This window comes from Lactuca serriola, chromosome 3 (assembly GCF_051521515.1).
Source record: "Lactuca serriola cultivar US96UC23 chromosome 3, Lser_US96UC23_V15, whole genome shotgun sequence".
In the NCBI taxonomy this organism is placed as follows: Eukaryota; Viridiplantae; Streptophyta; class Magnoliopsida; order Asterales; family Asteraceae; genus Lactuca; species Lactuca serriola.
In genome coordinates this window covers 96,689,219-96,711,115 of record NC_136410.1, presented here as the reverse complement: position 1 = coordinate 96,711,115, position 21,897 = coordinate 96,689,219, and the positions used below count along the sequence as shown (strand labels likewise).

General features: G+C 30.6%; 2 protein-coding genes and 1 long non-coding RNA gene across 4 annotated transcripts; 2 read left to right on the top strand and 1 right to left on the bottom strand.

Moving 5' to 3' along the window:
- Positions 1–8,818: 8,818 nt before the first annotated feature.
- On the top strand, positions 8,819–9,648 carry LOC145094592 (uncharacterized). The gene is made up of 2 exons (XR_013703427.1): positions 8,819–9,214; positions 9,304–9,648. It is a non-coding gene; the product is annotated as an uncharacterized LOC145094592 (long non-coding RNA).
- An 879-nt stretch (positions 9,649–10,527) lies between these two features.
- LOC145092902 (basal transcription factor complex subunit-like protein) lies at positions 10,528–13,974 on the bottom strand. 2 transcript variants are annotated; one of them, XM_079030902.1, is made up of 12 exons: positions 13,785–13,974; positions 13,362–13,471; positions 13,177–13,271; positions 12,846–13,092; positions 12,670–12,716; positions 12,546–12,583; positions 12,368–12,467; positions 12,198–12,266; positions 12,022–12,098; positions 11,784–11,879; positions 11,585–11,684; positions 10,528–10,782 (listed from the first exon to the last, which is right to left on the bottom strand). In XM_079030902.1, the coding sequence occupies exons 2-11, from the start codon at positions 13,390–13,392 to the stop codon at positions 11,615–11,617; spliced, it is 870 nt and encodes a 289-aa protein (XP_078887028.1). In that variant the 5' UTR covers positions 13,393–13,471; positions 13,785–13,974; the 3' UTR covers positions 10,528–10,782; positions 11,585–11,614. The 2 variants fall into 2 exon arrangements, with proteins under 2 accessions (XP_078887028.1, XP_078887027.1); XM_079030901.1 differs by lacking the exon at positions 10,528–10,782 and having other exon boundaries at positions 11,491–11,684.
- A 986-nt stretch (positions 13,975–14,960) lies between these two features.
- NBS1 (nijmegen breakage syndrome 1) lies at positions 14,961–18,756 on the top strand. The gene is made up of 13 exons (XM_079030900.1): positions 14,961–15,109; positions 15,588–15,641; positions 15,736–15,991; positions 16,071–16,156; positions 16,257–16,387; positions 16,513–16,559; positions 16,650–16,758; positions 16,852–16,938; positions 17,016–17,181; positions 17,662–18,047; positions 18,117–18,178; positions 18,280–18,382; positions 18,611–18,756. The coding sequence occupies exons 1-13, from the start codon at positions 15,073–15,075 to the stop codon at positions 18,662–18,664; spliced, it is 1,578 nt and encodes a 525-aa protein (XP_078887026.1). The 5' UTR covers positions 14,961–15,072; the 3' UTR covers positions 18,665–18,756.
- The last annotated feature ends 3,141 nt before the right edge of the window (positions 18,757–21,897 follow it).

Here is a 21,897-nt window from a genome sequence, read left to right as displayed (position 1 = left end):
GCCATTATAACATCAAAAATCAACAATACTAAAGAACAATCACTTATACCAAGCATATATGATCACAAGTTCAAGACTAGACCCAAAATACAAAAAAAATTTCTTCTTTCTCAATGCAAACCAATCAATGACTATCTGTTACATCTTTTCCAACTTATTAACCTGGATGTAGTTGGTGTTCTAGAAGCACATGTTGATTGGTGTTCTAGAAGCACATGTTGAGGATATATATATATATATATATATATATATATATATATATATATATATATATATATATATATATATATATATATAAACTAGCCGTTTACCCGCGCCAAGCGACGGGTGTGACAATGGTGATTGAATGTTGAAAGATGAATTAAACCCTAGAAATGGAAACGTCAGCGATATATATCCAAGATTTGTGAACAGAAATTGCGAGATTTGGGGAAATACGGAGATAAGGAATGAACCGGGTCAAAATAGCCTAAGAATAGGGGATAAGAGATTTGACATTTTCAACTGTTGACCATATGTACTCTACTCTTTTTGTAATGCATAAATTGATTGTACAAATGCATTGTATGTTTGTACGACTTAAAATTCAGCGTTTAACCAAAAATGCTTTATAAGGTAATTAAGATATATATATATATATATATATATATATATATATATATATATATATATAAGAGGAATCTGGAGATGAGTTGAAGGATTGAAGAAGGTTGAACAATATTGAAGTAGATGATGATGAAGGTTGAACTCTCAAAACTTCCAAAAGTAGATGTTGTAAGGTTGAATCCTCATTAAGAGGATGAAATTTGAATCCTCATTAAGAGGAGATGAAGTCTCTGATGATCAGAAATATAAAATCGCAACCAAGAGTAATTAACAACATGAGGAGGAGCTTGCTGCAACTACATCTTTTCTAACTTATTAACTTGGATTGAAGTAAATTGGATGTTTGATTACCATACTGCAACATGTATATACAACACCTAATAGGCTAATACATCATAACTAATACTCACCCCATACTACATTATCTTTTTATAATACCCATACTCTAAAGTCTAATATATTAGTACAACATCTATACGAAACCCATACTATTGGCTGGCAATTAGTTCCAACATATATTAACTTTATTTTCCAATTAACCATGATTAAAAGTTTAAAACTTAAAAGAAAAATGACCCACAGATTAAAATATACATTACGACATCAAACATAAAAATATTTAGACTTACTTGACTTTGATTATCTTCCATGGAACCATCTCAATTTTCAATCACCATTGTAGAGGAAAGGAAGTATTAGAGAGTAGAAGATTAGTGGCCTAGGGAAGAAATCATCGATTGACACTAAGAACGAACCCAAAGAAATCAAGTTGTCGATAGGGTTTTTATTCTAATTTTGTGTATCGAGTTTTTTTTGTATGCTCAAAAAAAGGCAATAATATTAATAACTTATTAATAAGTTTTGATTTCTGGTCCGGTCCGGGTTAACAACTTTATTCCAGGTCCGGTCCAGTCCAAACCCGAAACCCGATTTTTGTAAAAAACAAAACCCGAAAACTGGCCCACCTATAAGAATATTCGGTTCAGTTCGGGTCCGGTCCCAGGCTTTTTCCGGTCCGGTCTGGTCCAACGGGTTGTATGATCATCCCTATCTGGCTTGTCCCATGGGCCCACAGCTTATGTCTGGCTTGCTCCCCATTCTGATCAGTCAACAGACTGAATACTGCTAAGACCTCAATACGAGTCTGGCATGCCCTACCAGGCTCTCATCTCGTATCTGGAATGCTCATGAGTCCTTAGTATAAGTCTGGCATTCCCTCCCTGTCCCTCAGCTCATATCTGGCATACTCCACAGTTTGTTGGCCACAACATAAAGCAGTATCACCTCAACCCATCCACACAATATGTCGACATATAACAGATAATATCACTAACAAATAAACAAACAGTATCACATGTAGTCCTACAGCTACCATAATAGCAATCTAGCATGCATATCTCTATCATACTTAGCATACCAACAATATCAAGTAATCAAACTAATGGGTCGGCCTTGGTGCCTTCAACCTGAAAGTACAGTGAGAAAAACTCACCTCATAAGTAGCTGAACTGATAAGGTCTAACCCCGAAACTCAACTCCTGACTCAAATGCCTACAACCACCATGTGACCAATTCCATTAAACCCCGAAATACATAAAATGCCCTCAAAAGTAAAAATGGTCAACCATGGTCAAAGTGAAAGTCAATGGTCAAGGTCAACAGTCCATGTTGACCTAACCCGTCGAGTACACCTCCTGAACTCGTCCAGTTCCTATAGTATTCAGAGAATCCTAGCCAACTCACCAAGTTGGCTGGAAAACTCGCCAAGTTTTCCCAACTTAACAAATTCAGTCCTTTTCCATCAAGTCTAACATTTTAGAATGTAGATCAAATACCTACGAGTTGGAAAACCACGTAAAGTTGCTAACTTTACATCCATGCATGCCACAAAGAGGCTCCAAAACTCAAGGAAGGCTTAATAAGGGACCTAAAGCATGAAGGAGGCCTAGAACTTGATAAAGCTTGCAACTTTAAGCCCAAATAGGCCACAAAATGTCAAGATCTAAAGTGATAACTTCATGAGATGCTCAACCCCATGAACAACCCAAAAATGAGCCAACCATGACAATAAACTTCCAAAGAAGATATCTAAGCAATATATAAGCAACTTGTCGACTTATTACCTTAAAAGAACTGCAATACTCAAATACTTTATGGATCTGAAGCCTTCCCTTCAACCTAGACACTTCCAACCTCAAGCTCCTTCAAAAGAACACTAAAATGACCAACTCTTCAAGCTCACACACTCAACTTGGGAGAGGATGCACGAAAATTAGGGTTTCTAGACAGAGGAGGCAATTAGGAAGGCCAAAAATGGGACTTAAGGACTTTAAATAGGGTGCAACACCCTAAAATTAGGGTTTCTTAATCAGCTGCCAACTCGTCGAGTTTTAATCTCCAACTCGTCGAGTTGGTCCAAAAAGATTCGTGGCCCAAAGAGTTTCAACACGTCGAGTTAAGGCCATCAAATTGACGAGTTCCAAGGGAAACTTTCCTTTTTAATAAAATTTCTCATACCTGGGAATCGAGATGTTACATATGACATCACCTATATGTGGTTTTCAATATTCTTCTATTGTCTACATTGTAATGCTCTATATTTCTTCTATTCAAAGGGAATATTAGAACCTCTCTATGAATAAGTTAGAAGAAGCAATGGATATTTTCCTTTCATGGAAATCAGCCAACATCAAATTTTCTTCTCTGAAACCCAACTCCTTTTGATATATAATTTGTGATGCCTTAAACACTTGTAGAGCTACATATACATATTTGAAATGATCTTTGCATGAAGTCCTGTGAGCCCCCTCTTTAGTAACTTTAGCCAATGGATCTACAACACAAGCCAAGTGATGAAACAAAAAAAAAAAGATAAGAACATTAAGTGAAAATAATTACTGTAATTCGATACATTTTTTAAGAAATATACCTGATGAGACTTCGTACCCATTTATCCTTAATAATCGAAAGGCTAGAGCACAAGTGATAACTCCCATGAACATTTGCACGTCCCCTACACCCGACATCTATTTTTGTGGCTAATACTGTATTTTTAACTATAAAATTGGGACACCATTCTTAGGTAATAGATTAAAGTTATGAACATTACCTGTAAGTTTCGTTTACAACATTTTTTATTTCCACCCTAAAATGCCTTGTGATTCCTAATCTTTCAAGTGTGTCAACATGGAAAGTCGCACATATAAATGGAGTTGTAAATGAAATATTATTATAAAAGAAACACCCCCCCCCCCCTAAATCTTACATAATAAAGAAATCAAATCAAAACCTGACCTATAACTCCAAGATAAGGTACCGAATTTCATACTAAAATCTTGAAATTAAAGAGACAAAGAAATGACTGCAACAACAAGGGTTGAAAAAGAAAGTTGATGGGCAAATCATCTTCTAGAGGGAGAAAGAGGAAGAAAAAAGAAATCAGTCGATTTAATAGAGGACTCGAAGATAAAAACAAAAAAATAACTCGATATGTATGTTTAAATAAATTCATATCCAAGAAGACAATCTCCCAATGCATGCCCTTACGATCAAGGAGCTATTTGTTAACATATTTAGTTCAAAATTTCAAAACCTTTCTAATTACCCTCCAAATTTAATAGTTCAAGTTCTAGTCTCTACATATGGGAAATAGAGAAATCACGCCTAATTGGTCCGTCACACACCTTGAACAAGATTGTGGTGGTGGCCAGCAAGAAGTGTACATGGGTGTACACGGGTACCGAAAGTTACTGAAAAACAAAATCGAAAAAGAAATTATAGATGAGAGAACGAAAGTAAAAAATTAGGGTTGAGGTTGGTCGTGGTTATACCCAAATGGAAGTGGAAATCAATCCAAACCGTTATCTAAAACACCTGCCTGAAGATCTGAGATTAGATGGAAAACCCTAACGGAGGTAGGCAACGGTGGAGGTGGGACAGTATGACGGTGACTAGGATAAGAAACGACATCGTTTGATCCAATGGGATTCAAAAGTGAAGCACCATCGCTTCACTCTATCACTTGTTTATCCATTCGCGTTAAGCTCGTCGGCATGGCCTCGTTCTATTCTAATCAGTGTAGCAGGTGAAGGTGGGGTAGGGAAAGTGGTGGCTCATGTAGGTGAAGCCACAACTCTACATTCAAATTATGATCTATCGATGAGTTAGAGAGAGATGGATGGTTTTCAAGAGGCGGTGGGAAGCATCGAGGTAAGTGTGCATAGGCGGTGGTATGTTGAGGAGATAACACGTAGTGCTAGTAAGAATAAATAAATAAATAAAATCCAAAAAAATGAGAAGCAAGAACTGTTCATAAGGGGACTTGTCTAGGACCATAGAGATGCATAATATGCATGTTCATAACCTATGCATGACTGATGTTATCTAATTCAAGTGGTTAGTTGATTACTCGAAACATTTTACAATGAATAAATTCATAATTACTATGGGATTAAATAACAAGAATTATTTATATTCAGTAAGTTTGAAACCATAGTTAATTAATTTATTATTATGTTGCATTTTGCATGTTTACTTCCCTGAGTAATTTTATTATTATTCAAAATTCCACGATCGCTCATATTTTTGGAAGTGAGTAGTGAAATAAGACTGTCATTAATTGATTGTAGATTGTCGATTGAGGTTAAGACATTGCCATTGGAATTGCTACGATATTCATGAGTACTTTCAAAATATAGATTTTAAGTATTGGATAAACTCGTGCTTAGATATTACTTCATAGATTTTATCACGAGTAATTCTAAGACGATAATATCTTATATTCTTAAGCAGGGACATATAGTTTGTAGTTTATGAATCAGTTGTGTATTAGTTTACCCAAACACATCTCATAACTTGGTGTTATAAAGAGTAATTACATGCATGATTTGGTTAGTAAAATGTATGACTATATAGTCAAAGTAATTCGTTCCATTTGCCTTAACAGGAAAAGTGATATCTTTGGGCCCGGACGAAATTGATGTTTTCAATTAGTAGTATGAGTTCAGTCGTCATAAATCAGGAAATCGAGAAACAAAATCTTGGACTATAAGGTTGATTCTAATCCATGTCTCACGTCTATACGATATCTTGTAGAATGAATGAATAGTTGATCACTTATCTTAGAGGCCAATGTTTGATTTGAATAAGAGTTCGTCAGTGACTTTGTAAAACACTCTTTGTTTTTTAGTTCAAGGTAAATACTTGTAATTATAGTTACAGACTTATCCAAGTGGGAGACTGTTGGATTAAGGTGTCTAAATGAGTAACTAAATTGGTATTTTCTTGTAATTAGAAGCAAAATCGTTTTCGGGTTGCCCTCATAACTAGAACTTAGTTAGAATGACATTTAGAGAGAGAGAGAGAGGATAAATTTATCAGTTTATTATATGATTAATAAATTGTAATAAATAATTTATTAATATATTATATGATTAATATATTAATTGGAAATAGATAGTTGGTTTGTTAATTTATTATATGATTAATAAATTAATATGAGATCACTTGTTAATAATTGATTTGTTAATTTATAATTAATAAATTAATGGAAATCAATTAGAATTTATTAATTATCAATCAGAATTAGTTTTGGATCAATTGGAATTAACTAAAGGTGCATTGGGTGAATTGTAATTGTTCATAGTTGAGCAAGGAAAGACAATTTTAGAATCTATCATCAAGGTGGACGGTTTTAGGAGCCTTTCTAGGGTTTCTAGAAGCCTCATGTATGATAATAAGGAAGGATTTACATTTGGATTAAATATATTATTTGATCATTCAAATCTTGCTTTGTTCATAAGTTACCTAAACTATAAATATGACCCCTAGGGACCTCAAATTCGTTCATACTCTTCCTTGAAGGATATTCTAGCCAAAAATATCCCTTTTCCTCTCCCATTTTGTCTTCTAGTTCTAGGGTTTGGATGTGAGTCATTAGAGACATCATCATTTTGGTGCTAAGCTTTCCAAGACCAACACTACAAGGGAATGGTGTGATTTGTTTACTACAACAAATCAAAAGGTATGTTATCCTAAAGTTTGTAATTTCGAAATTTCCCCACGATTATGCTAGGTTTAGATGTTCATTGTATGTTATTATCAAGGTGTATGCTATAGATCTTTTATAAGATGCATGTACTCTATTAAATGTTGGTTGTTTTCTGTATTGTATAATTTTGTTTCCTATAAAACCCAACAATAACCGGTGACTCTAAAATTGCCTAATAGTTTCTTTGATTATATGTTAACAAAACATTTTTATATTAATCTTGATGCTTTCCTATTAATCCTGATGTTAAGAACCAGGAATATTTGAATGAGTCAAGGTATTGCAGTTTCCTCAGATTAATGATTATGCAAATAGAACGAGACATGGTACCGTTCACTGCAAGAATTTATAATCGTGTGTGAAAAGAAAGGAGCATCGTTGCTCGTTGTTTGAATTAGGTTGGAGGGTGTCATGCCATGTTTTTACCATGGCAAAGACACTCCACATAGGATTTAAGTGTGGTTTTGGTGTGGTAAAACCATAGGGTGTGTGGTGGAAAAGAAAGAAGAAAATAGATAGATGAGAGATGGTAAGAGAAAAGAGAGATGCATTAGAGAGGAGACAGAAAGAGAAACCACTCTTGTTTCTTGTTGAATGTGGCCAAAATGTATTCAAGATTGTAGGGTGGGGACGATGTTCCCCACTGCCACCATGTTAAACCACATGACAAACTGTGCCCCCGTTCCTAAGCATTAAAAAATCAATTTTAATCAAACTCAATTCGACAAGACAACCAATAATTTCTGAAGTTGTAGAATTTTTCCAAATGTTCTCAACCACACAAATCATGTCACTTGAAAGAAACATAATTTCAAGGAGCATGCAAAGTAAAGTGTGACCAAATATGCATTAATAACATATAGAATTACTTATGAAATTGAATACTATATTTGCTCGTGCAAAAAGTAATAATATTTTGTTGCTCTCTATTTATGTTACCTAAATAGTAAATAATAAAATACTAGTTGTGAGACTCATGTATTACATGAGTTAATTTAATATATATATATATATATATATATATATATATATATATATATATGTTTAAATATTTGAAAATTTTGAATTTATAAGAAAATAAGAAAAATAAAAAATTATTATAATGGAAATGTTTTTTATCTTTTAAATTTAAACAAATAATTTAAATAAATAAACAAAAAAAACTAATAAGCTTTAATTTTGAGAATTTTTTGAAATTTAAAGTTAAGTTCACTAATGACATTGATATCTATTTATTACTATATTTATTGTAATTATTACATTAAAATATTATGTGGATTTAAAAAAATAGAAAAAAACTAATAAAATGACATATAAAAAAAATATTAATTCAAAATAATCACAAAATCACATTTGACAAATTAAATAAAAATATGACAAATGACAAAATGGGACGGGTTTTGACCCTGATCCGATCCAAACCCTTAACAATTATACGGGTTTGGAGCATAGTTTTTGATCTATTTACTCGTTAACGACCCGTACCCGCTAACCATTTTATTAAAAGGGTCGGGTATGGATTATCACTGATCTGCTCCGTTTATAACCGCCTCATATAAATTTTAGAATTATACATTTATATTTTATATTGTCTAAAGTTTACATTAAATTCCAATCAGAAGCCCAAAGAGAAAAGACAAAAGACTAAACTGTTTTTACATAGGACTCGACGACTCAACTTCTATAATTTCAGTCTTCTCCTAAGAGTCATGATTTCATTTCATTTATATTTAATCATGTAATTATCAATTTCATTTATAAATCAATAAGGTCATTTATCAATCGGAAGAAAGTTTGTAATTGTTATTCTCTATCAATGTAATCGACGGTCAAAAACTAATCGGAAGTAACTAAAAGAATGATTTTAATTCCAATAGAAAGTCATCGAGTACATAATGTGTTTTCTAAATCAACACTTAGTTTTATTTAATAAATGTGATTTTATGATTTAAGTAAAATGTGTTTGATTATTCAAAAAACTACGGGTTATGGGACGGGTTTGGATATCTCCTTATTCGATGGATAAAGGTATGAATTTGATTATTCAAAACATGCGGGTTACGGAACAGGTTTGGATCGGATTTTGAAATTTGTTAAAAATGTTTGGATCAAGTTTGATTCGTTCCAAACTCACCCCATTGACAAGTCTAGTTAGAAAGAAGAGATTTTAAAAAAATATACTTTAAAACGTTGAAGTTATTGTTTATAGAGATAAAACAAAAAAGAAGGAAATAAATATGGGGATATGTAACAAAACAAAAAAGCTATTCCTTTTCGTACAGTGGGCTACAACGGCAGGTCTCCTAAAAACCTGTGTCCGCCATTTTCATTTAAACCACTCACCACTCCGTCACACTCTGCTCTGCACCCACAAGAAGATGAAAGAGCTCGCCGAGCAAGAACTCAAGATCCTCGAAGCTCAACACCCGACTCGATTTCAACTTCTGAAGCTCGAGCTCAAAGCATTCATACAACTTTTCGATGAAGAAGAACAACAACAATCTTTCGAACGAAAACAGCAGCAGCAGCAGCAGTTTCATCTATCTATCCTCACTCAAGGTTGGATCTTCAATTTCATTTTGATGATTTAATTACTCTTTCAAACATCGTATCTGTTGTTAATGATTCTTGATTTTGGCAAATTATAGAGTCGTCAAGTAGGAAACGGGAGAGGATGAAGGTAGAGAGGGAAGAAGGGAAGACGAAAAGAGGGAGAAGAAGAAGAGCAGAAGAAGGAAGAAGTGGCGCCATTCAGAAAGCTGAAGCATGTCTTCGAAAGATCGAAGCTTTAAAGTCTCTTTTTAGGTCTTCTAATGGATAATCAACCATAGATACATATGAATGTGGATTTTGGTGCATGTTTTTTTGATGGGGTTTATGCCACTTTTGGACTTTTGGTGTTTGAAAAAGGTAGACAGTGATATATTGGACCACTCTGGTGTTTGAAATAGAAAAACAGTTGATGTATGAAATTTAGTGATGTATTTTTGATACTACTCTTTGGTCCTTTTAATTTCAGTTATGTAATATTTACCTAAACATTTTCTAAAAAATGAAAGTTATTTATTAATATAGATTGATTGATAGGATTGGTAAAATTGATTGTTGAGTCAATTAGGGAGATGACGTAGGAGTTAGATTGCATTGAATAGCAAAAAGATTGGCTAAGCTAAAAAGACACCCATCTTTAACATAGACACCCATTTTTACCATAGCAAAATGTTCATACTAATGAGAATTTTGGGGAAATTGTATAGTCTAAACTACTAAAATATAATAGAGGTGGTCTAATATTTGCAATTTGTTGAGACCTGCTTTCATAATTTAATGGGGGGAAATGAACCAAGAAAATTGAGTGAGTTTGATGAATACGTATACAATCTAATGTTATGTTCAATGGTCTACAAATTTTACAAAATTATGTTATATGATTATATAATTTTTGTTGAGAATTGGAGGTTCTTAAATATATATAAATATCATTTGTTGTACAATAATCAACACAAATACAGTTGATTGAGGTTAAATATATTAGTTAAAAATTTAAAATAAAATATAAATAATAAACTTTATAAAATGAATTTTGAGACTTGTTGCATAATAATGTAACACCAAGACCCGATGAAAAGCACAATGAAATTTTCCTTTAAAATGGTTTACAATATACTATAAAGAGTTGTTTGACAACGATTGAATGAGTCAATGTCTGATTGAGTCATACTCAGCTTCTCATCAGCAAGGGTGGTTTTACCTAGGTGTCCGGTGTAGCATCGACAACATCTAGGTCATGTGTCTGTCACTGCTCATCAGACACAATAACAAGAATATCAAAGGTTATAGGACCGAAACAAAGATTTTTTTAATTGTAGTATCAAACAGTCTGAATCTGACCGAATCAAACCCAAACATATAAGTTGTATATCAAACAACCCTTTAAATCATTCACAAATAAATGTAACTTTGGCTCAAAGGACTACACATTTGCACCACATACACAACACACACATATAAAAACATGAATAAGACCATGAGTAGGGTTTCCAACATGAACATAAAAGCTAAGCAATCTTCTAGATCTTTTAATCTTGGTCAAAGTGGACCCCTTTCCCTTTTTACCAACTCCATTCCTAAAACACATTTCAACATAGTAACGATAAACAAATAGCTCTCTCTTGAAAAAAAAATAAAAAAAAAATAAACATATAGCTTAATGTGTAATAATGATATCTCACAAGGAAATCTCAACTCATCAATACCACATTAAGTATAAACAATACACTCATGATGCAAATGCAATCACATGTTATGCAATGAGATACAATGTATATGAAATGCAACACATGCTACATCCATGAATTATATGCAACCTTTTGCACACATTTATGAACAGTTCCTAATTATAGCAATGTGCTTTGAAAAACAATGTTATAATTCGGAATATAGATTATTTTATTTTTTTCACATAAAAACAGCCACACAAACATACACAAGAACACACACATTTATGAAGGGACAAAACATGTAGATTGAACCAAACCACAAGGATGATTCTTGTAATTTAATAAAACAATCTTTTAATTTCTCGTTGGATGATATATTTGTAAGTATCAATATTGTTATATGTATCCAATTAGTTCTTATCAACATCAAGCAATTTGAGTTTAAACTAGATAAATGGCCTACATGTAATGATGTGAGAATTCCTAAAAGAGATCACAAAAATTAATATTTACACCGTAATTTGCCTACATAATTTTTTGACAAACCACATGAACGAAATTCATAACTTGCTCAAAATAAAAAGATTAAAACTAGAAACTAAAGTGTTTAATGAGTTTATAGGAATCAAATAATCAAAGTTTTATAAAAACTCATCAAAAAGTAAGTTTTAGTAATTATAACAATTGCCTACAAAATTCAGCAAACCACCTCTTTTTTCATACAAAGAAAGCTTTAAGTTTAACTATCAGGAGCTTTTCTCTTCTGATTTGATGTGGAGACACTTGTTTGGGGTTGACCAAAAGCTGACCTGTATTCCCATTTATAAAAACCCATAAATTTCAATTTATAATTAATAATAATTAACAAATATGAATTGAGAATAATTAACATTAAAATAAATACTCACCCACAAGTTGAACATTTCTTGTGATGCTTACAAAAAATAGATAGACAAACAGAGCAAATATACCCCATATCAATCGTATTTTTGTGACAAAAACACCTGCATTTTAAAAAATAAATAAATAAAATAAAAAAACTTAACTTCTAGCATTTATATATATATATATATATATATATATATATATATATATATATATATATATATATATATTATATTAAAAAAAAAAAAAAAAAAAACTTACGAAGCACGAAAATCTACACCAACAGGCTTAGGAAGTTGTAAGAAGTTTCGTGAATGCAAATCTGTTGCAAATACTGTCTGCATATGAAAAAATATATATAATCTTTAATTTAGTTTTCTTAAAAGAAAAAATATATATATTTAAAATATATGCCAGGGTGGAATATTTCAACATACTGTTAGATACTGGAACAATCCATCTAGCTGTTGTGGCTTCAGATATACACCTCCAGTTATATAAGAAGCCTGCAAATCATATAACATCAATATATATTCAAGTAAGGGCAAAATGGTCATTTTCATAAACTTAACAGATAAGCAGAGGGACAAATTTGTAATTTACTCACCTGTTGCAGGAATGCAGAATGTTGTGACCCAATAACACATGAATCTATAGGCACCATTGATCTTTGAGCAGAAAAAATTGAATTCATAATAGCAACATATCTGAAAAATATAAAATCTTTTTGTTAGAATAAAAGGAAAAAGAAATTAAAAAATAAAAAAGTAAGTTGAGAGACATACTGTCCAGGTCCATCTTGTGATCCATGTAAACACAAAATCTGTCATTATTTATCAGATTAATTAAATTAATAGGTAATATTTAAATTATAATTTATAAACTAATTGATGAATTCAGAAGAATTACCCGAGGTTGTGGATGAATTGATCCAGAACGAAATACTCTTTGTATGTCTAATAACTGTTGTTATTTTAAACAATCTTTTTATATATTAAAAATACTAAAATGTTGTCATAAAAATAAATGAAAGTAGTAAAAACATAAGATAAACACAAAATGGTGGAAATTATGAAAAAGGATACAACAAAGTGCCATTGAAAGAGATCCTGAAAGCAAAGAAGATCCAATTCCATCAACTGATTCTTGCTTATTAAGCTCTTCATCTTTAATCACAAACTCTTCTAATTTTTGCAACAATGTTTCAGCTCTCAGGTTTCCATGCCCCAATGAAGAATCATATATGTAATCACAAGAGTTGAATCCAGTTGCTATCACCACCACTTGATTCAGTTGATTTAGTAGAATAATTGAGTTCAAGAATGAAAGAACCTACATCATTTTCATAAATTAATTGTTTTTCACATGGGTTTTTGTAGTTTTATGTAAAGAGTATTATGAAAAGATTGTGTTTACTTGAGATAGGAACTTGGAGAATGAGAAAGGGGTAGCAGTTGAGCTCCAGAACAATGGATTTGTGTCAATTAACACCATTAACAAGCTTACATCATCTATGATTAAATTATTGATTATATGAATGAAGATAGTTAAATTGATTTAGATATAAAATGATTGTAGACAGAATGAAAGGATAAATTTACCTGTGTACTGCTTAGATGAAACAGGGGTCATACTTGGTTTTTGTGTAGTGTGTATGATGGATAAAGTTCTAAACTGAAGAGATTAACTGTTTGGGATGATTTCTTAATAACTGAAACAAGTTAAGAAGAATTACAAGGTTAGTGATTACTTCATCAAATACACCAACAAAATGAGTTCCACCTTCCGAGAACTATAATCAAGAGCATATGCCACTGTGAGCCCTGAAATTGATGGCATTGCATCATTTGACACTACATTTGGAACTTGCAATTCCTTTTTTTAAGCAGAATACAATCGTGGGAAGGAAAGAGTGGTAGTACATCACACACAGTTTACTCATTGAGGACTTTTATCAAACAGGTAGCATGCGATATGTATAAGTTAGGGTTTTCGCACAAGAACGTCAATTTCTTTGTCCATACCTCGATAACTTTGGAAGGGAATGGCAAAGTGGCTCTAAGACGACATTGTTGCCGCTTGTTGTTCCTTGCGTATTCTGTAATCGAATCGAACAAAGGAGTATTCGAGGGTAATCGGAGTCTACTACTGCTCATGAACCATCAAGGTCACACGAGAGTGTGTCTCCTTTTACTTTTACACGAACCTCAAGTTGGCCCCTCGCTCTTTTGTTTAAGGCTAAGATAACCCTCTGACTTTTAGGTTAGTTATCAAAAAAAACTATTTTATGTATTTATATTTCTAAAAACTATATCTAAAAAATATTTTGTATTTATGTGTTTAAAAACATATTTTCAAATTTTAAACGGTATAATCAAATAAAAAAAATCATATATAAAAAAATAACATTTAAAAGCAACATAAATACAATATTTAATTAAACATATTTTTTATATAAATATGTTTTTTATATAAATATAATATTTAATTAAATATTTTTTATATAAATATGTTTTTCTGTATAAATACATAATGAAAAAAAAACCTTAGTATAAAAACATCAAATATTATAAATTTGAAGTTTTTTTTACGAATTTAATATCATGATAACCTAAAATATTTGTTATAAAAAGGAAAATATATTTTTTTTGATAAATATAAAGACATATTTTATAGTAAAACCAAACATTTTTTATAAATATTCCTTTACGATTAAAAACAAATCAATTTGAAATCACATAATATAGAGTGACGCATAAGTTTAGGATTTAAAGTTCAACGGATTTACATGTCCAAATTTTGGTGAAAATTTCAACTTCAATCCAAACCAATTAATTAAAAAAAATATATTTAATTAAAATTGATTGAAAACCTCAATCTAACATATTAATTTTAAATTTGGTCCATGATGGACTAGATCACAAAAACCTTTTGTCCGACTCTCATTTCATCATGTTAAAAACTCCTTTTATTGCAAAGATTATCTTGTAGAATTGGTGCCCACATAAATCATATTATTGCAAAGTTAGTATTTTCAGACTAATTATTATGAAAATTAGAAATATGTTTCTTGAAGTTATTAATAGTTATAAGAATTTATTAACCAAATTACTATTATTTTTTAATCTATCATATAATTCTTCACCGAATTTTTTAATATAACTTTTAAATAGTTGAAAATCGAAAATAATTTTTTCGGTTTAAACTTTAAACTTTTTTTTTGAAGTAGGGCCAAAAGTCACATATTATTCTCCAAAATCGACTCGAAACCCCCTTCGACGTGCGAAGAATCTCCGGCGAACGACGGCATCAATGGTTTGGGGCCTCTTTCCCGCCGACCCCCTTCCAGGTTAACCTTTCCCTCTTCATCTTTTTTCTTCGTATTTCCAGTTCATCTGAAACACAGGAACTCAACATGTGTATTTCTTTCTGGAATTTCGTCGAATAGCTTCAGTGCATTTAGTAGAATGCAAGATTATGCCAACAATCTTAGTGGGTACCTTTTTGTTTAACCAGGTGTTCTCTTTATAGCAAAAAGTAAAGTAAAAAATAATGTTGATGATGATGATGCAGGAAAAATAGAACGAAATTTTCATTTATGTAAGGCATATTACTCGTTTACACTTGAACTAACTGTAAATGAGGGCTTTCGAAGGAAAAATGATCAGAGAAAAGGGGAATTGTATTGTTTTGAGTTTTGAGACAAATCAGATCATCAAACGACAATAGTAGGAAACTGAACATTGTGAAGATGAAAGTTTAAATTAGTGGGAAACGATCAAACGACTTACTCTTATTATTTCTACTGAAATTGAATTCATTTTCAGGCGAAGAAACTTATTACTTCTTTAGCAAAGGGACATATAAAGTGGGGCGAAAAGGTAAAAATCCAAATTATCAATTCCATTTGCTTTCATTTACTCTTTCATTTTTGTATCATAGAAGTTTACTAATCTTGGATTCTTTGTTATATAGGATGTGATATAATCGTTAATAAAGATAAAGGGGTTTCTAGGGTTCATGCAGAAATAATCATTGATGCCATGATTTCCATTGACAATATTAAAAAGAAATCATCCAAAATTAGGATTAAAGATTGCTCAAAGTATGGAACTTTTATTACAAAGCCTCTTGGGTCTCAAAAAGAAAAAGTTCATGAGTTTCCAAATAAGGAAACAACATTAGATGATGAAGACCTTGTTTCATTTGGAACTGGTAGTGCCACTTACAGGTATACCAATTTTATAAACAATTTTTTATATTTTTTTTCTTTAAAATCTTGACAAAAGATTGCTAATTTATTACTGCAGGTTTAGTTTTATTTCCATTGTGTTTTTTCTTTGTGGATTTGACTCTTCGCGATTAAAACAACTTAAAGAAAAGATATCATCAATTGGTTAGTAGGCTTCATCATATCAAGAATTGAATTATATTATTTGATTTTTTTTTTAAATATATTCAATGAATAATATTACAATTTACAAAATGGTGTACAGGTGCTTCTATGAGTAATACATGGAGCCCAAAGTGCACACATGTTGTTCTTGATGATAATGCTTCAGTAAATGGTGTTCTTATTGATGCTATTATGTCTAAAAAACATTTTGTCAGTTATAAATGGATAGAGGTAACATTATTTTTTTTTTTATTCAGTGATCAAAATCATTAAAAAAATTTAATAACTCATATGAACATGGTTAATTTTATGTATGTAAATACTAAATATTAAATAACATGTTTGATTGCATTCAGTCACTTGCAGACAAACGTATTGACACCAAAATTCCCATCTGCAATTCGTAAGAAAACATTTAATTGATTCACTTTTGAATATTTATATTATTATTTTTTATATAATCATAAAAATATATTTACTCTTTTCCCTACAGTGATCCTCATACCTTGATATTGCAAGGAGTTTCTGTTAAAATTGCTAACATTGAATCTAGAGAAAATTGTTTAAATGGATACACTTTTCTTCTGGAATCATCAGAAAAGGTATATTCTCTTTTTTGTTTTTTTTTTTTTTTATGATGCATTCTATTTTTCATTTTAATTTATAAAATCTTATGTTTATAAACTTTTTCACAGTATAAAGTTAAGGAAAAGTTGCAACCATTACTTGAAACATTTGGTGCAAAAGTTATTCCTGTTGAAGAATTCATTCCCCAAAGCCAGGTTTCTCTATTAAGTCGTTCTTTCTGTATTAAATTATGTTCCAATTAAATTTAAAAAAAAAATCTTTTTTTTTTCAGGGTGTAGAAGAAGATGAAAACAATCATGTTGTACATGTCATCTCTGTTGAAGAGGGTTTTGAGTGTACACATATTATTACATCTTTACCAAAAGTGAGTGAAATTAATTTGATTTGTGCTACTTTATCTGGACACCTGGATCCTCTTGTTTTTGTATCACCACCTGGTAATATTTCTTTTTTATATACAAAATAGCAATGTACTTTCTAATTTTTTTTAAATTATTATATAATTGTATTTTAAAATTATTCCTTATTAGGGAATTGTACTTTTATAAAATTCACCCATTGTAACAATGTTGGATTATGATGACATGGCACAAGGTAACAAGTTTTCATGCCATGTTATCGTCCAGATAGGATGTCCACGTTTAATATACCGCTGACATGGCATTTGCCATGTAAGCAGTATCTTCATATTACATGTGGACATCCTATGTGGACGATGACATGGCATGAAAACTTGTTACCTTGCGCCATGTCATCATAATCCAACATTGTTACAATGGGTGAATTTTATAAAAGTACAATTCCCTAATAAGGAATAATTTTAAAATACAATTATATAATAATTTAAAAAAAATTAGAAAGTACACAAATGTTTAAAGTTTATAAAAAATAAAAATATCTTTAATTTCCGATTGCAGAACATGTCACATCTTCATGCTCCACAGATGAGACAATTGTAGCAGATTCAGAGCCAGAAATAGAAGTCATATCAGTTTCAACATCTTGTAAAAGTCAAAAATTAGAATCTGTTGAAGATGAAAAAGGGAAAATATCCTTTGTTCATAATGTGGAATCTGTTCAACATGAAGTGGAAACTATTGTTCATGATCCAATAGATCCAATAAAAGCCGATGAATACATAAATATAGCCACAAATGATACAAAAGATGATGAAATTACACCTGTAAATGGGATTTCAGATGTTATTTTTAGCCAAGATTTGATCATTCGAGATACAAATTTACCATCTTCTCTGCCTTCTCCTACTAAAAACCAAGTTTTGGACTTTAAACGATTTAAAAAGGTAAATTATTTATATTATCATTATTTGTTTTACGTTGTTTTTGTTTTTAAAGGTTAAATTTATATGCAGATGGAAACTCAATCAGGAAATAGTTTCTACAATCTTGTGCCTTTTTCAAAGAATCCTTACAAGTATGGTGACATACATTTGATTTTGGTTTTATTTGTGTATATAAAATGAAAAAAATTTGGAATGATTTATTTATTTATTTATATACTGAAATATGTGGCAGAGGGTCTGAATATGAGAATGAGGGAGTAGCGGAGTCTGTGAAGGAAGAAAAAAAGCGTAAACAAAGTGAGGCTATTGCAGATGATTTATTCAACAACGCTAAGGTATTTTTTTTACCTTTGTGCCTGATGCATACTGTATGCATCAGGCACATTGTGCTTGATACAATAATTTGTCCGACAACAATGTGTCGAATATAATTTGTATCAAGCACAAATGTGTCTAATATGTATTATATCAGACACATTGTATGATACATAGTGCCTATGAGATAACACATACAATGATATATAGTTATTTATTTTATTTATTTATTTCGAGTAATGTTTTAGGCCAAGAAGCGAGGAGCAGCTGGTTTTATTCAGGGGCTATTTAATCGAAGATGATGTAGGCATTGTATGTTGGTTGTTTAGGAACAAAGTGTAAAATTATTGAAAATGCTGAAAGGTTTTTGTAAGATTAAGTTTTTTTTTCTTCATGTTTTTGATTTACTAAAATGTTTGATTATCTATTAGATGTCGAAGCTAGTTTTAAATAATAAAAAGAAATTGTGAATTTAAGCTCAATATCAACAATACTTGTTAATTTTATTACATTAAAATTAGCCAAAACAGATATAAATATATAATTATTAAAGCAAAGGTTATGTCCAAATATAAAAATCCAAAAGTAATGTGTTTTTAAACAATTATCGATACATGTTGGAGACCCGATTACCAAACGGCTAAATCTAAAGAAAGAGTTGGACACCAAATCACTCGAAAATTAAAAATAATTAATTATTTAAGGTACGTAAATATTTTTAAACTTTTAGTGTTAAATACAATATATTTGATTTTATTCATCCATATTATAACTTATAGAGATAATATAACGTGTTTGGCTATTTTCTAAATCGTGTGAAAGTTATTTTTCTTAAAAGATTCAAGAAGTATGTTTTCATCATGATAAATGGATTACTTCTTTTTGCAATTTATGCACACTAAATAACAAAAAACACGACTTTAACTTTTAAAATCTACATTGATTAAATGAAAAGTGTGAAATTTATTTTTATTTGGAAGACAAAATGTTGCATGACTCGATAGACAGCTGACTAAAGATAACATAACTGTACTGTTATTATTTTGTAATACATTATTAATACAATTTTTTCATCAAATTATATTCAAATCTTTTTTCGCATGATCTTATTATGCATACAAAAGAGTCAAAAGAGACTTTCTTCATTTAAATTTGTCTCTATGATAAGATGGTTGGTTTTTCTCTTTTATCATTGAGGTTATAACTTAGTTCCATTGAGGTAATATCTGTCTTTTGAGTGGCATACTATTAATCTTTAATTTACTAATAATAACTTAGGAAACAATACAGGTAATTTTGAAAGTCAATTTGCAACCCAGACACTTTATTGTAACCTTGCCATATGTGTGTAAACGAGTCGGGTCAAGCCGAGTAGTCTTAACCTCAACGCTCGACTCGCCTAAAATACCCAAACTCAATGCTCGAATCGAACTCGCCTCAAGCCTAAATTTGAAGCTAGCTCAAACTCAACTCCTTTAATACTCGATACTATGGAGTTCGGCTCGTGAGCTCGGTTCGGCTCAATTAAAATTAAAAAATAATATCATCAAATGTTAAAAACATTCCACAACTTTTACATTGTTCAAAATAACAAAAAAATCACAATAAACCACTAATGTCAATATACCATCAACCATCTATGTTATTTCATTTTACATACATCCAAAATACAAAAAAAGAAACAATCTTCGAAGTTTTGAAATGCAATTTAAGTCCTTACTTCTTAACCTGCGCTTAAAAGTTAAAAGTATTGAAATGTTTTCGTAATTTAAAATATATAAAGGGTAAAAATATAATTTTATAATACTCGATTAAGTTCACGGGCTTTTATGAGCCGGTTATTTTACTACTCGAGCTCGACTCGATAAGGTACTCATGTAGCTCGAGATCGTACTCGGTTCGATTAAAGTCGAGTCGATTTCGAATATTTTCTGAGTCGGACTCGAGTTTCTCGTGAGCTGTCTCGTCTCGTTTACCACTAGATTTCTTAATTAATTGTACTATGACTTATATATTGCTAAAATTACAAAATTCATTGTGTATTATTTTCATTGATAAAACTAAAAAAAAAGTGGTTAAATCACACATAAGGCCAAAATATAATTATTTTTCGATAGTTTGTTTTATTAGTATAAATTGAGTTATTTATTTATTTATTATTTCGTTTGTATATATTTTAAAATTTTATTTTTAAAAAAAGTTTAATATTTATACCTTTGATATTTAACATTTTCTTTAAGAAAATACTTAATATTTGAATATTTATATATAATTTTTTTAATCAACTAATATAGTACACGGTTATCATTAGTGATGAAATGAAATATGAGGAACATGTTGATGCAGAGGTATACGTGAAAATTTTCTACCTTCGCCAAAAAAAAGAGCTTAAGGGTATATCTTTCTAAACTAAATGTTAGATCTAACAATACAAGGGCAATGATGCCTCTAGGCAAAAATACTTAGTAATAGACTATTTTTTTTTATTAAATATAATATTTTTATTTATAGTTTTACATGTATTTAACTTTATATGTTTACATAACAATCTAACTTTTCTACTTATACATAACAAACTATAATTTTAATTGACTTATTTCATTTTTTTCGAGATGACAATTTTCGAGATGACAAAATATGTCGATAGAATATAATAGTTCATTTTATTACATTGTTCATATTATTCATTCATAATTTAATTTAGGGTAAATGATACAAAAGTCATTAATTCATTTTATTACATTGTTCATATTATTCATTCATAATTTAATTTAGTGTAAATGATACAAAAGTCATTTACTTTTCACTTTTTTTACATCATTTTTTAGTTACAATTAAGTCATTATGTTTTCAATTTACCGCAGTTCTGACTAGTTGACATATTTATCGCGTGACATGATAACGTGTTAGAAGCGGAAAAAAAGTGGCGCGAAAGACACAATGTTTTCATATCATTTTTTTTTCTTTTTGGTGATTTTGACACTAAATTTTTAATTTTTTTTTCCAATTTTGACACTAAGTTTTCGATTTTCTCCAATTTGCAACATAAATGAAATAAACATATGAAAATATATAATTGCTCTATTTACCCTTTAATATAATAAAATATATGTACAATAGATTAAAAAAAATATAAAACATATCCAAATACATAATTGCTGCATTTTCGTTACTTGATTTTCTTTCTCTTTTCAAACTCATTACCACTCTCCTAAAATGAGTTTTCATCACTTTCTTCCAACCACCCAATAACTTAAAAAACTAAGGTTCATGGGTTATCACCACCTAACATCAGTGTTAGGTGTGTCAAACCCAACAAATAAAGGGGTACAAATGACTCCAAAAACACTACTACTTTACACTAAAAATGTAATACAAGGTAAGTAGGGTCGATCCACAGAGACACGGGGCAAGTGCTTATACCCTTTTTGCGTAAGGTACTATGGTCACCAACAGTAAAGGGGGGGGGGGGGGGGTTAGAATGCTATGATTAAAACAAACAATTAAAAACACAAGTAATCAACTAAATAAGTGA

Excerpts from the sequence above, each read along its gene's own strand:
- LOC145092902 (XM_079030902.1), bottom strand. The coding sequence starts at position 13,392 with ATGACCCCTGTTTCATCTAAGCAGTACACAG. Across the intron at positions 12,468-12,545 it reads TCACAAGATGGACCTGGACA|ATATGTTGCTATTATGAATT; the intron begins GTATGTCTCTCA and ends TATATTTTTCAG. Across the intron at positions 12,267-12,367 it reads ATTCTGCATTCCTGCAACAG|GCTTCTTATATAACTGGAGG; the intron begins GTGAGTAAATTA and ends TATGATTTGCAG.
- NBS1 (XM_079030900.1), top strand. The coding sequence starts at position 15,073 with ATGGTTTGGGGCCTCTTTCCCGCCGACCCCCTTCCAG. Across the intron at positions 16,759-16,851 it reads TTCTGGAATCATCAGAAAAG|TATAAAGTTAAGGAAAAGTT; the intron begins GTATATTCTCTT and ends ACTTTTTCACAG. Across the intron at positions 17,182-17,661 it reads TGTTTTTGTATCACCACCTG|AACATGTCACATCTTCATGC; the intron begins GTAATATTTCTT and ends TTCCGATTGCAG.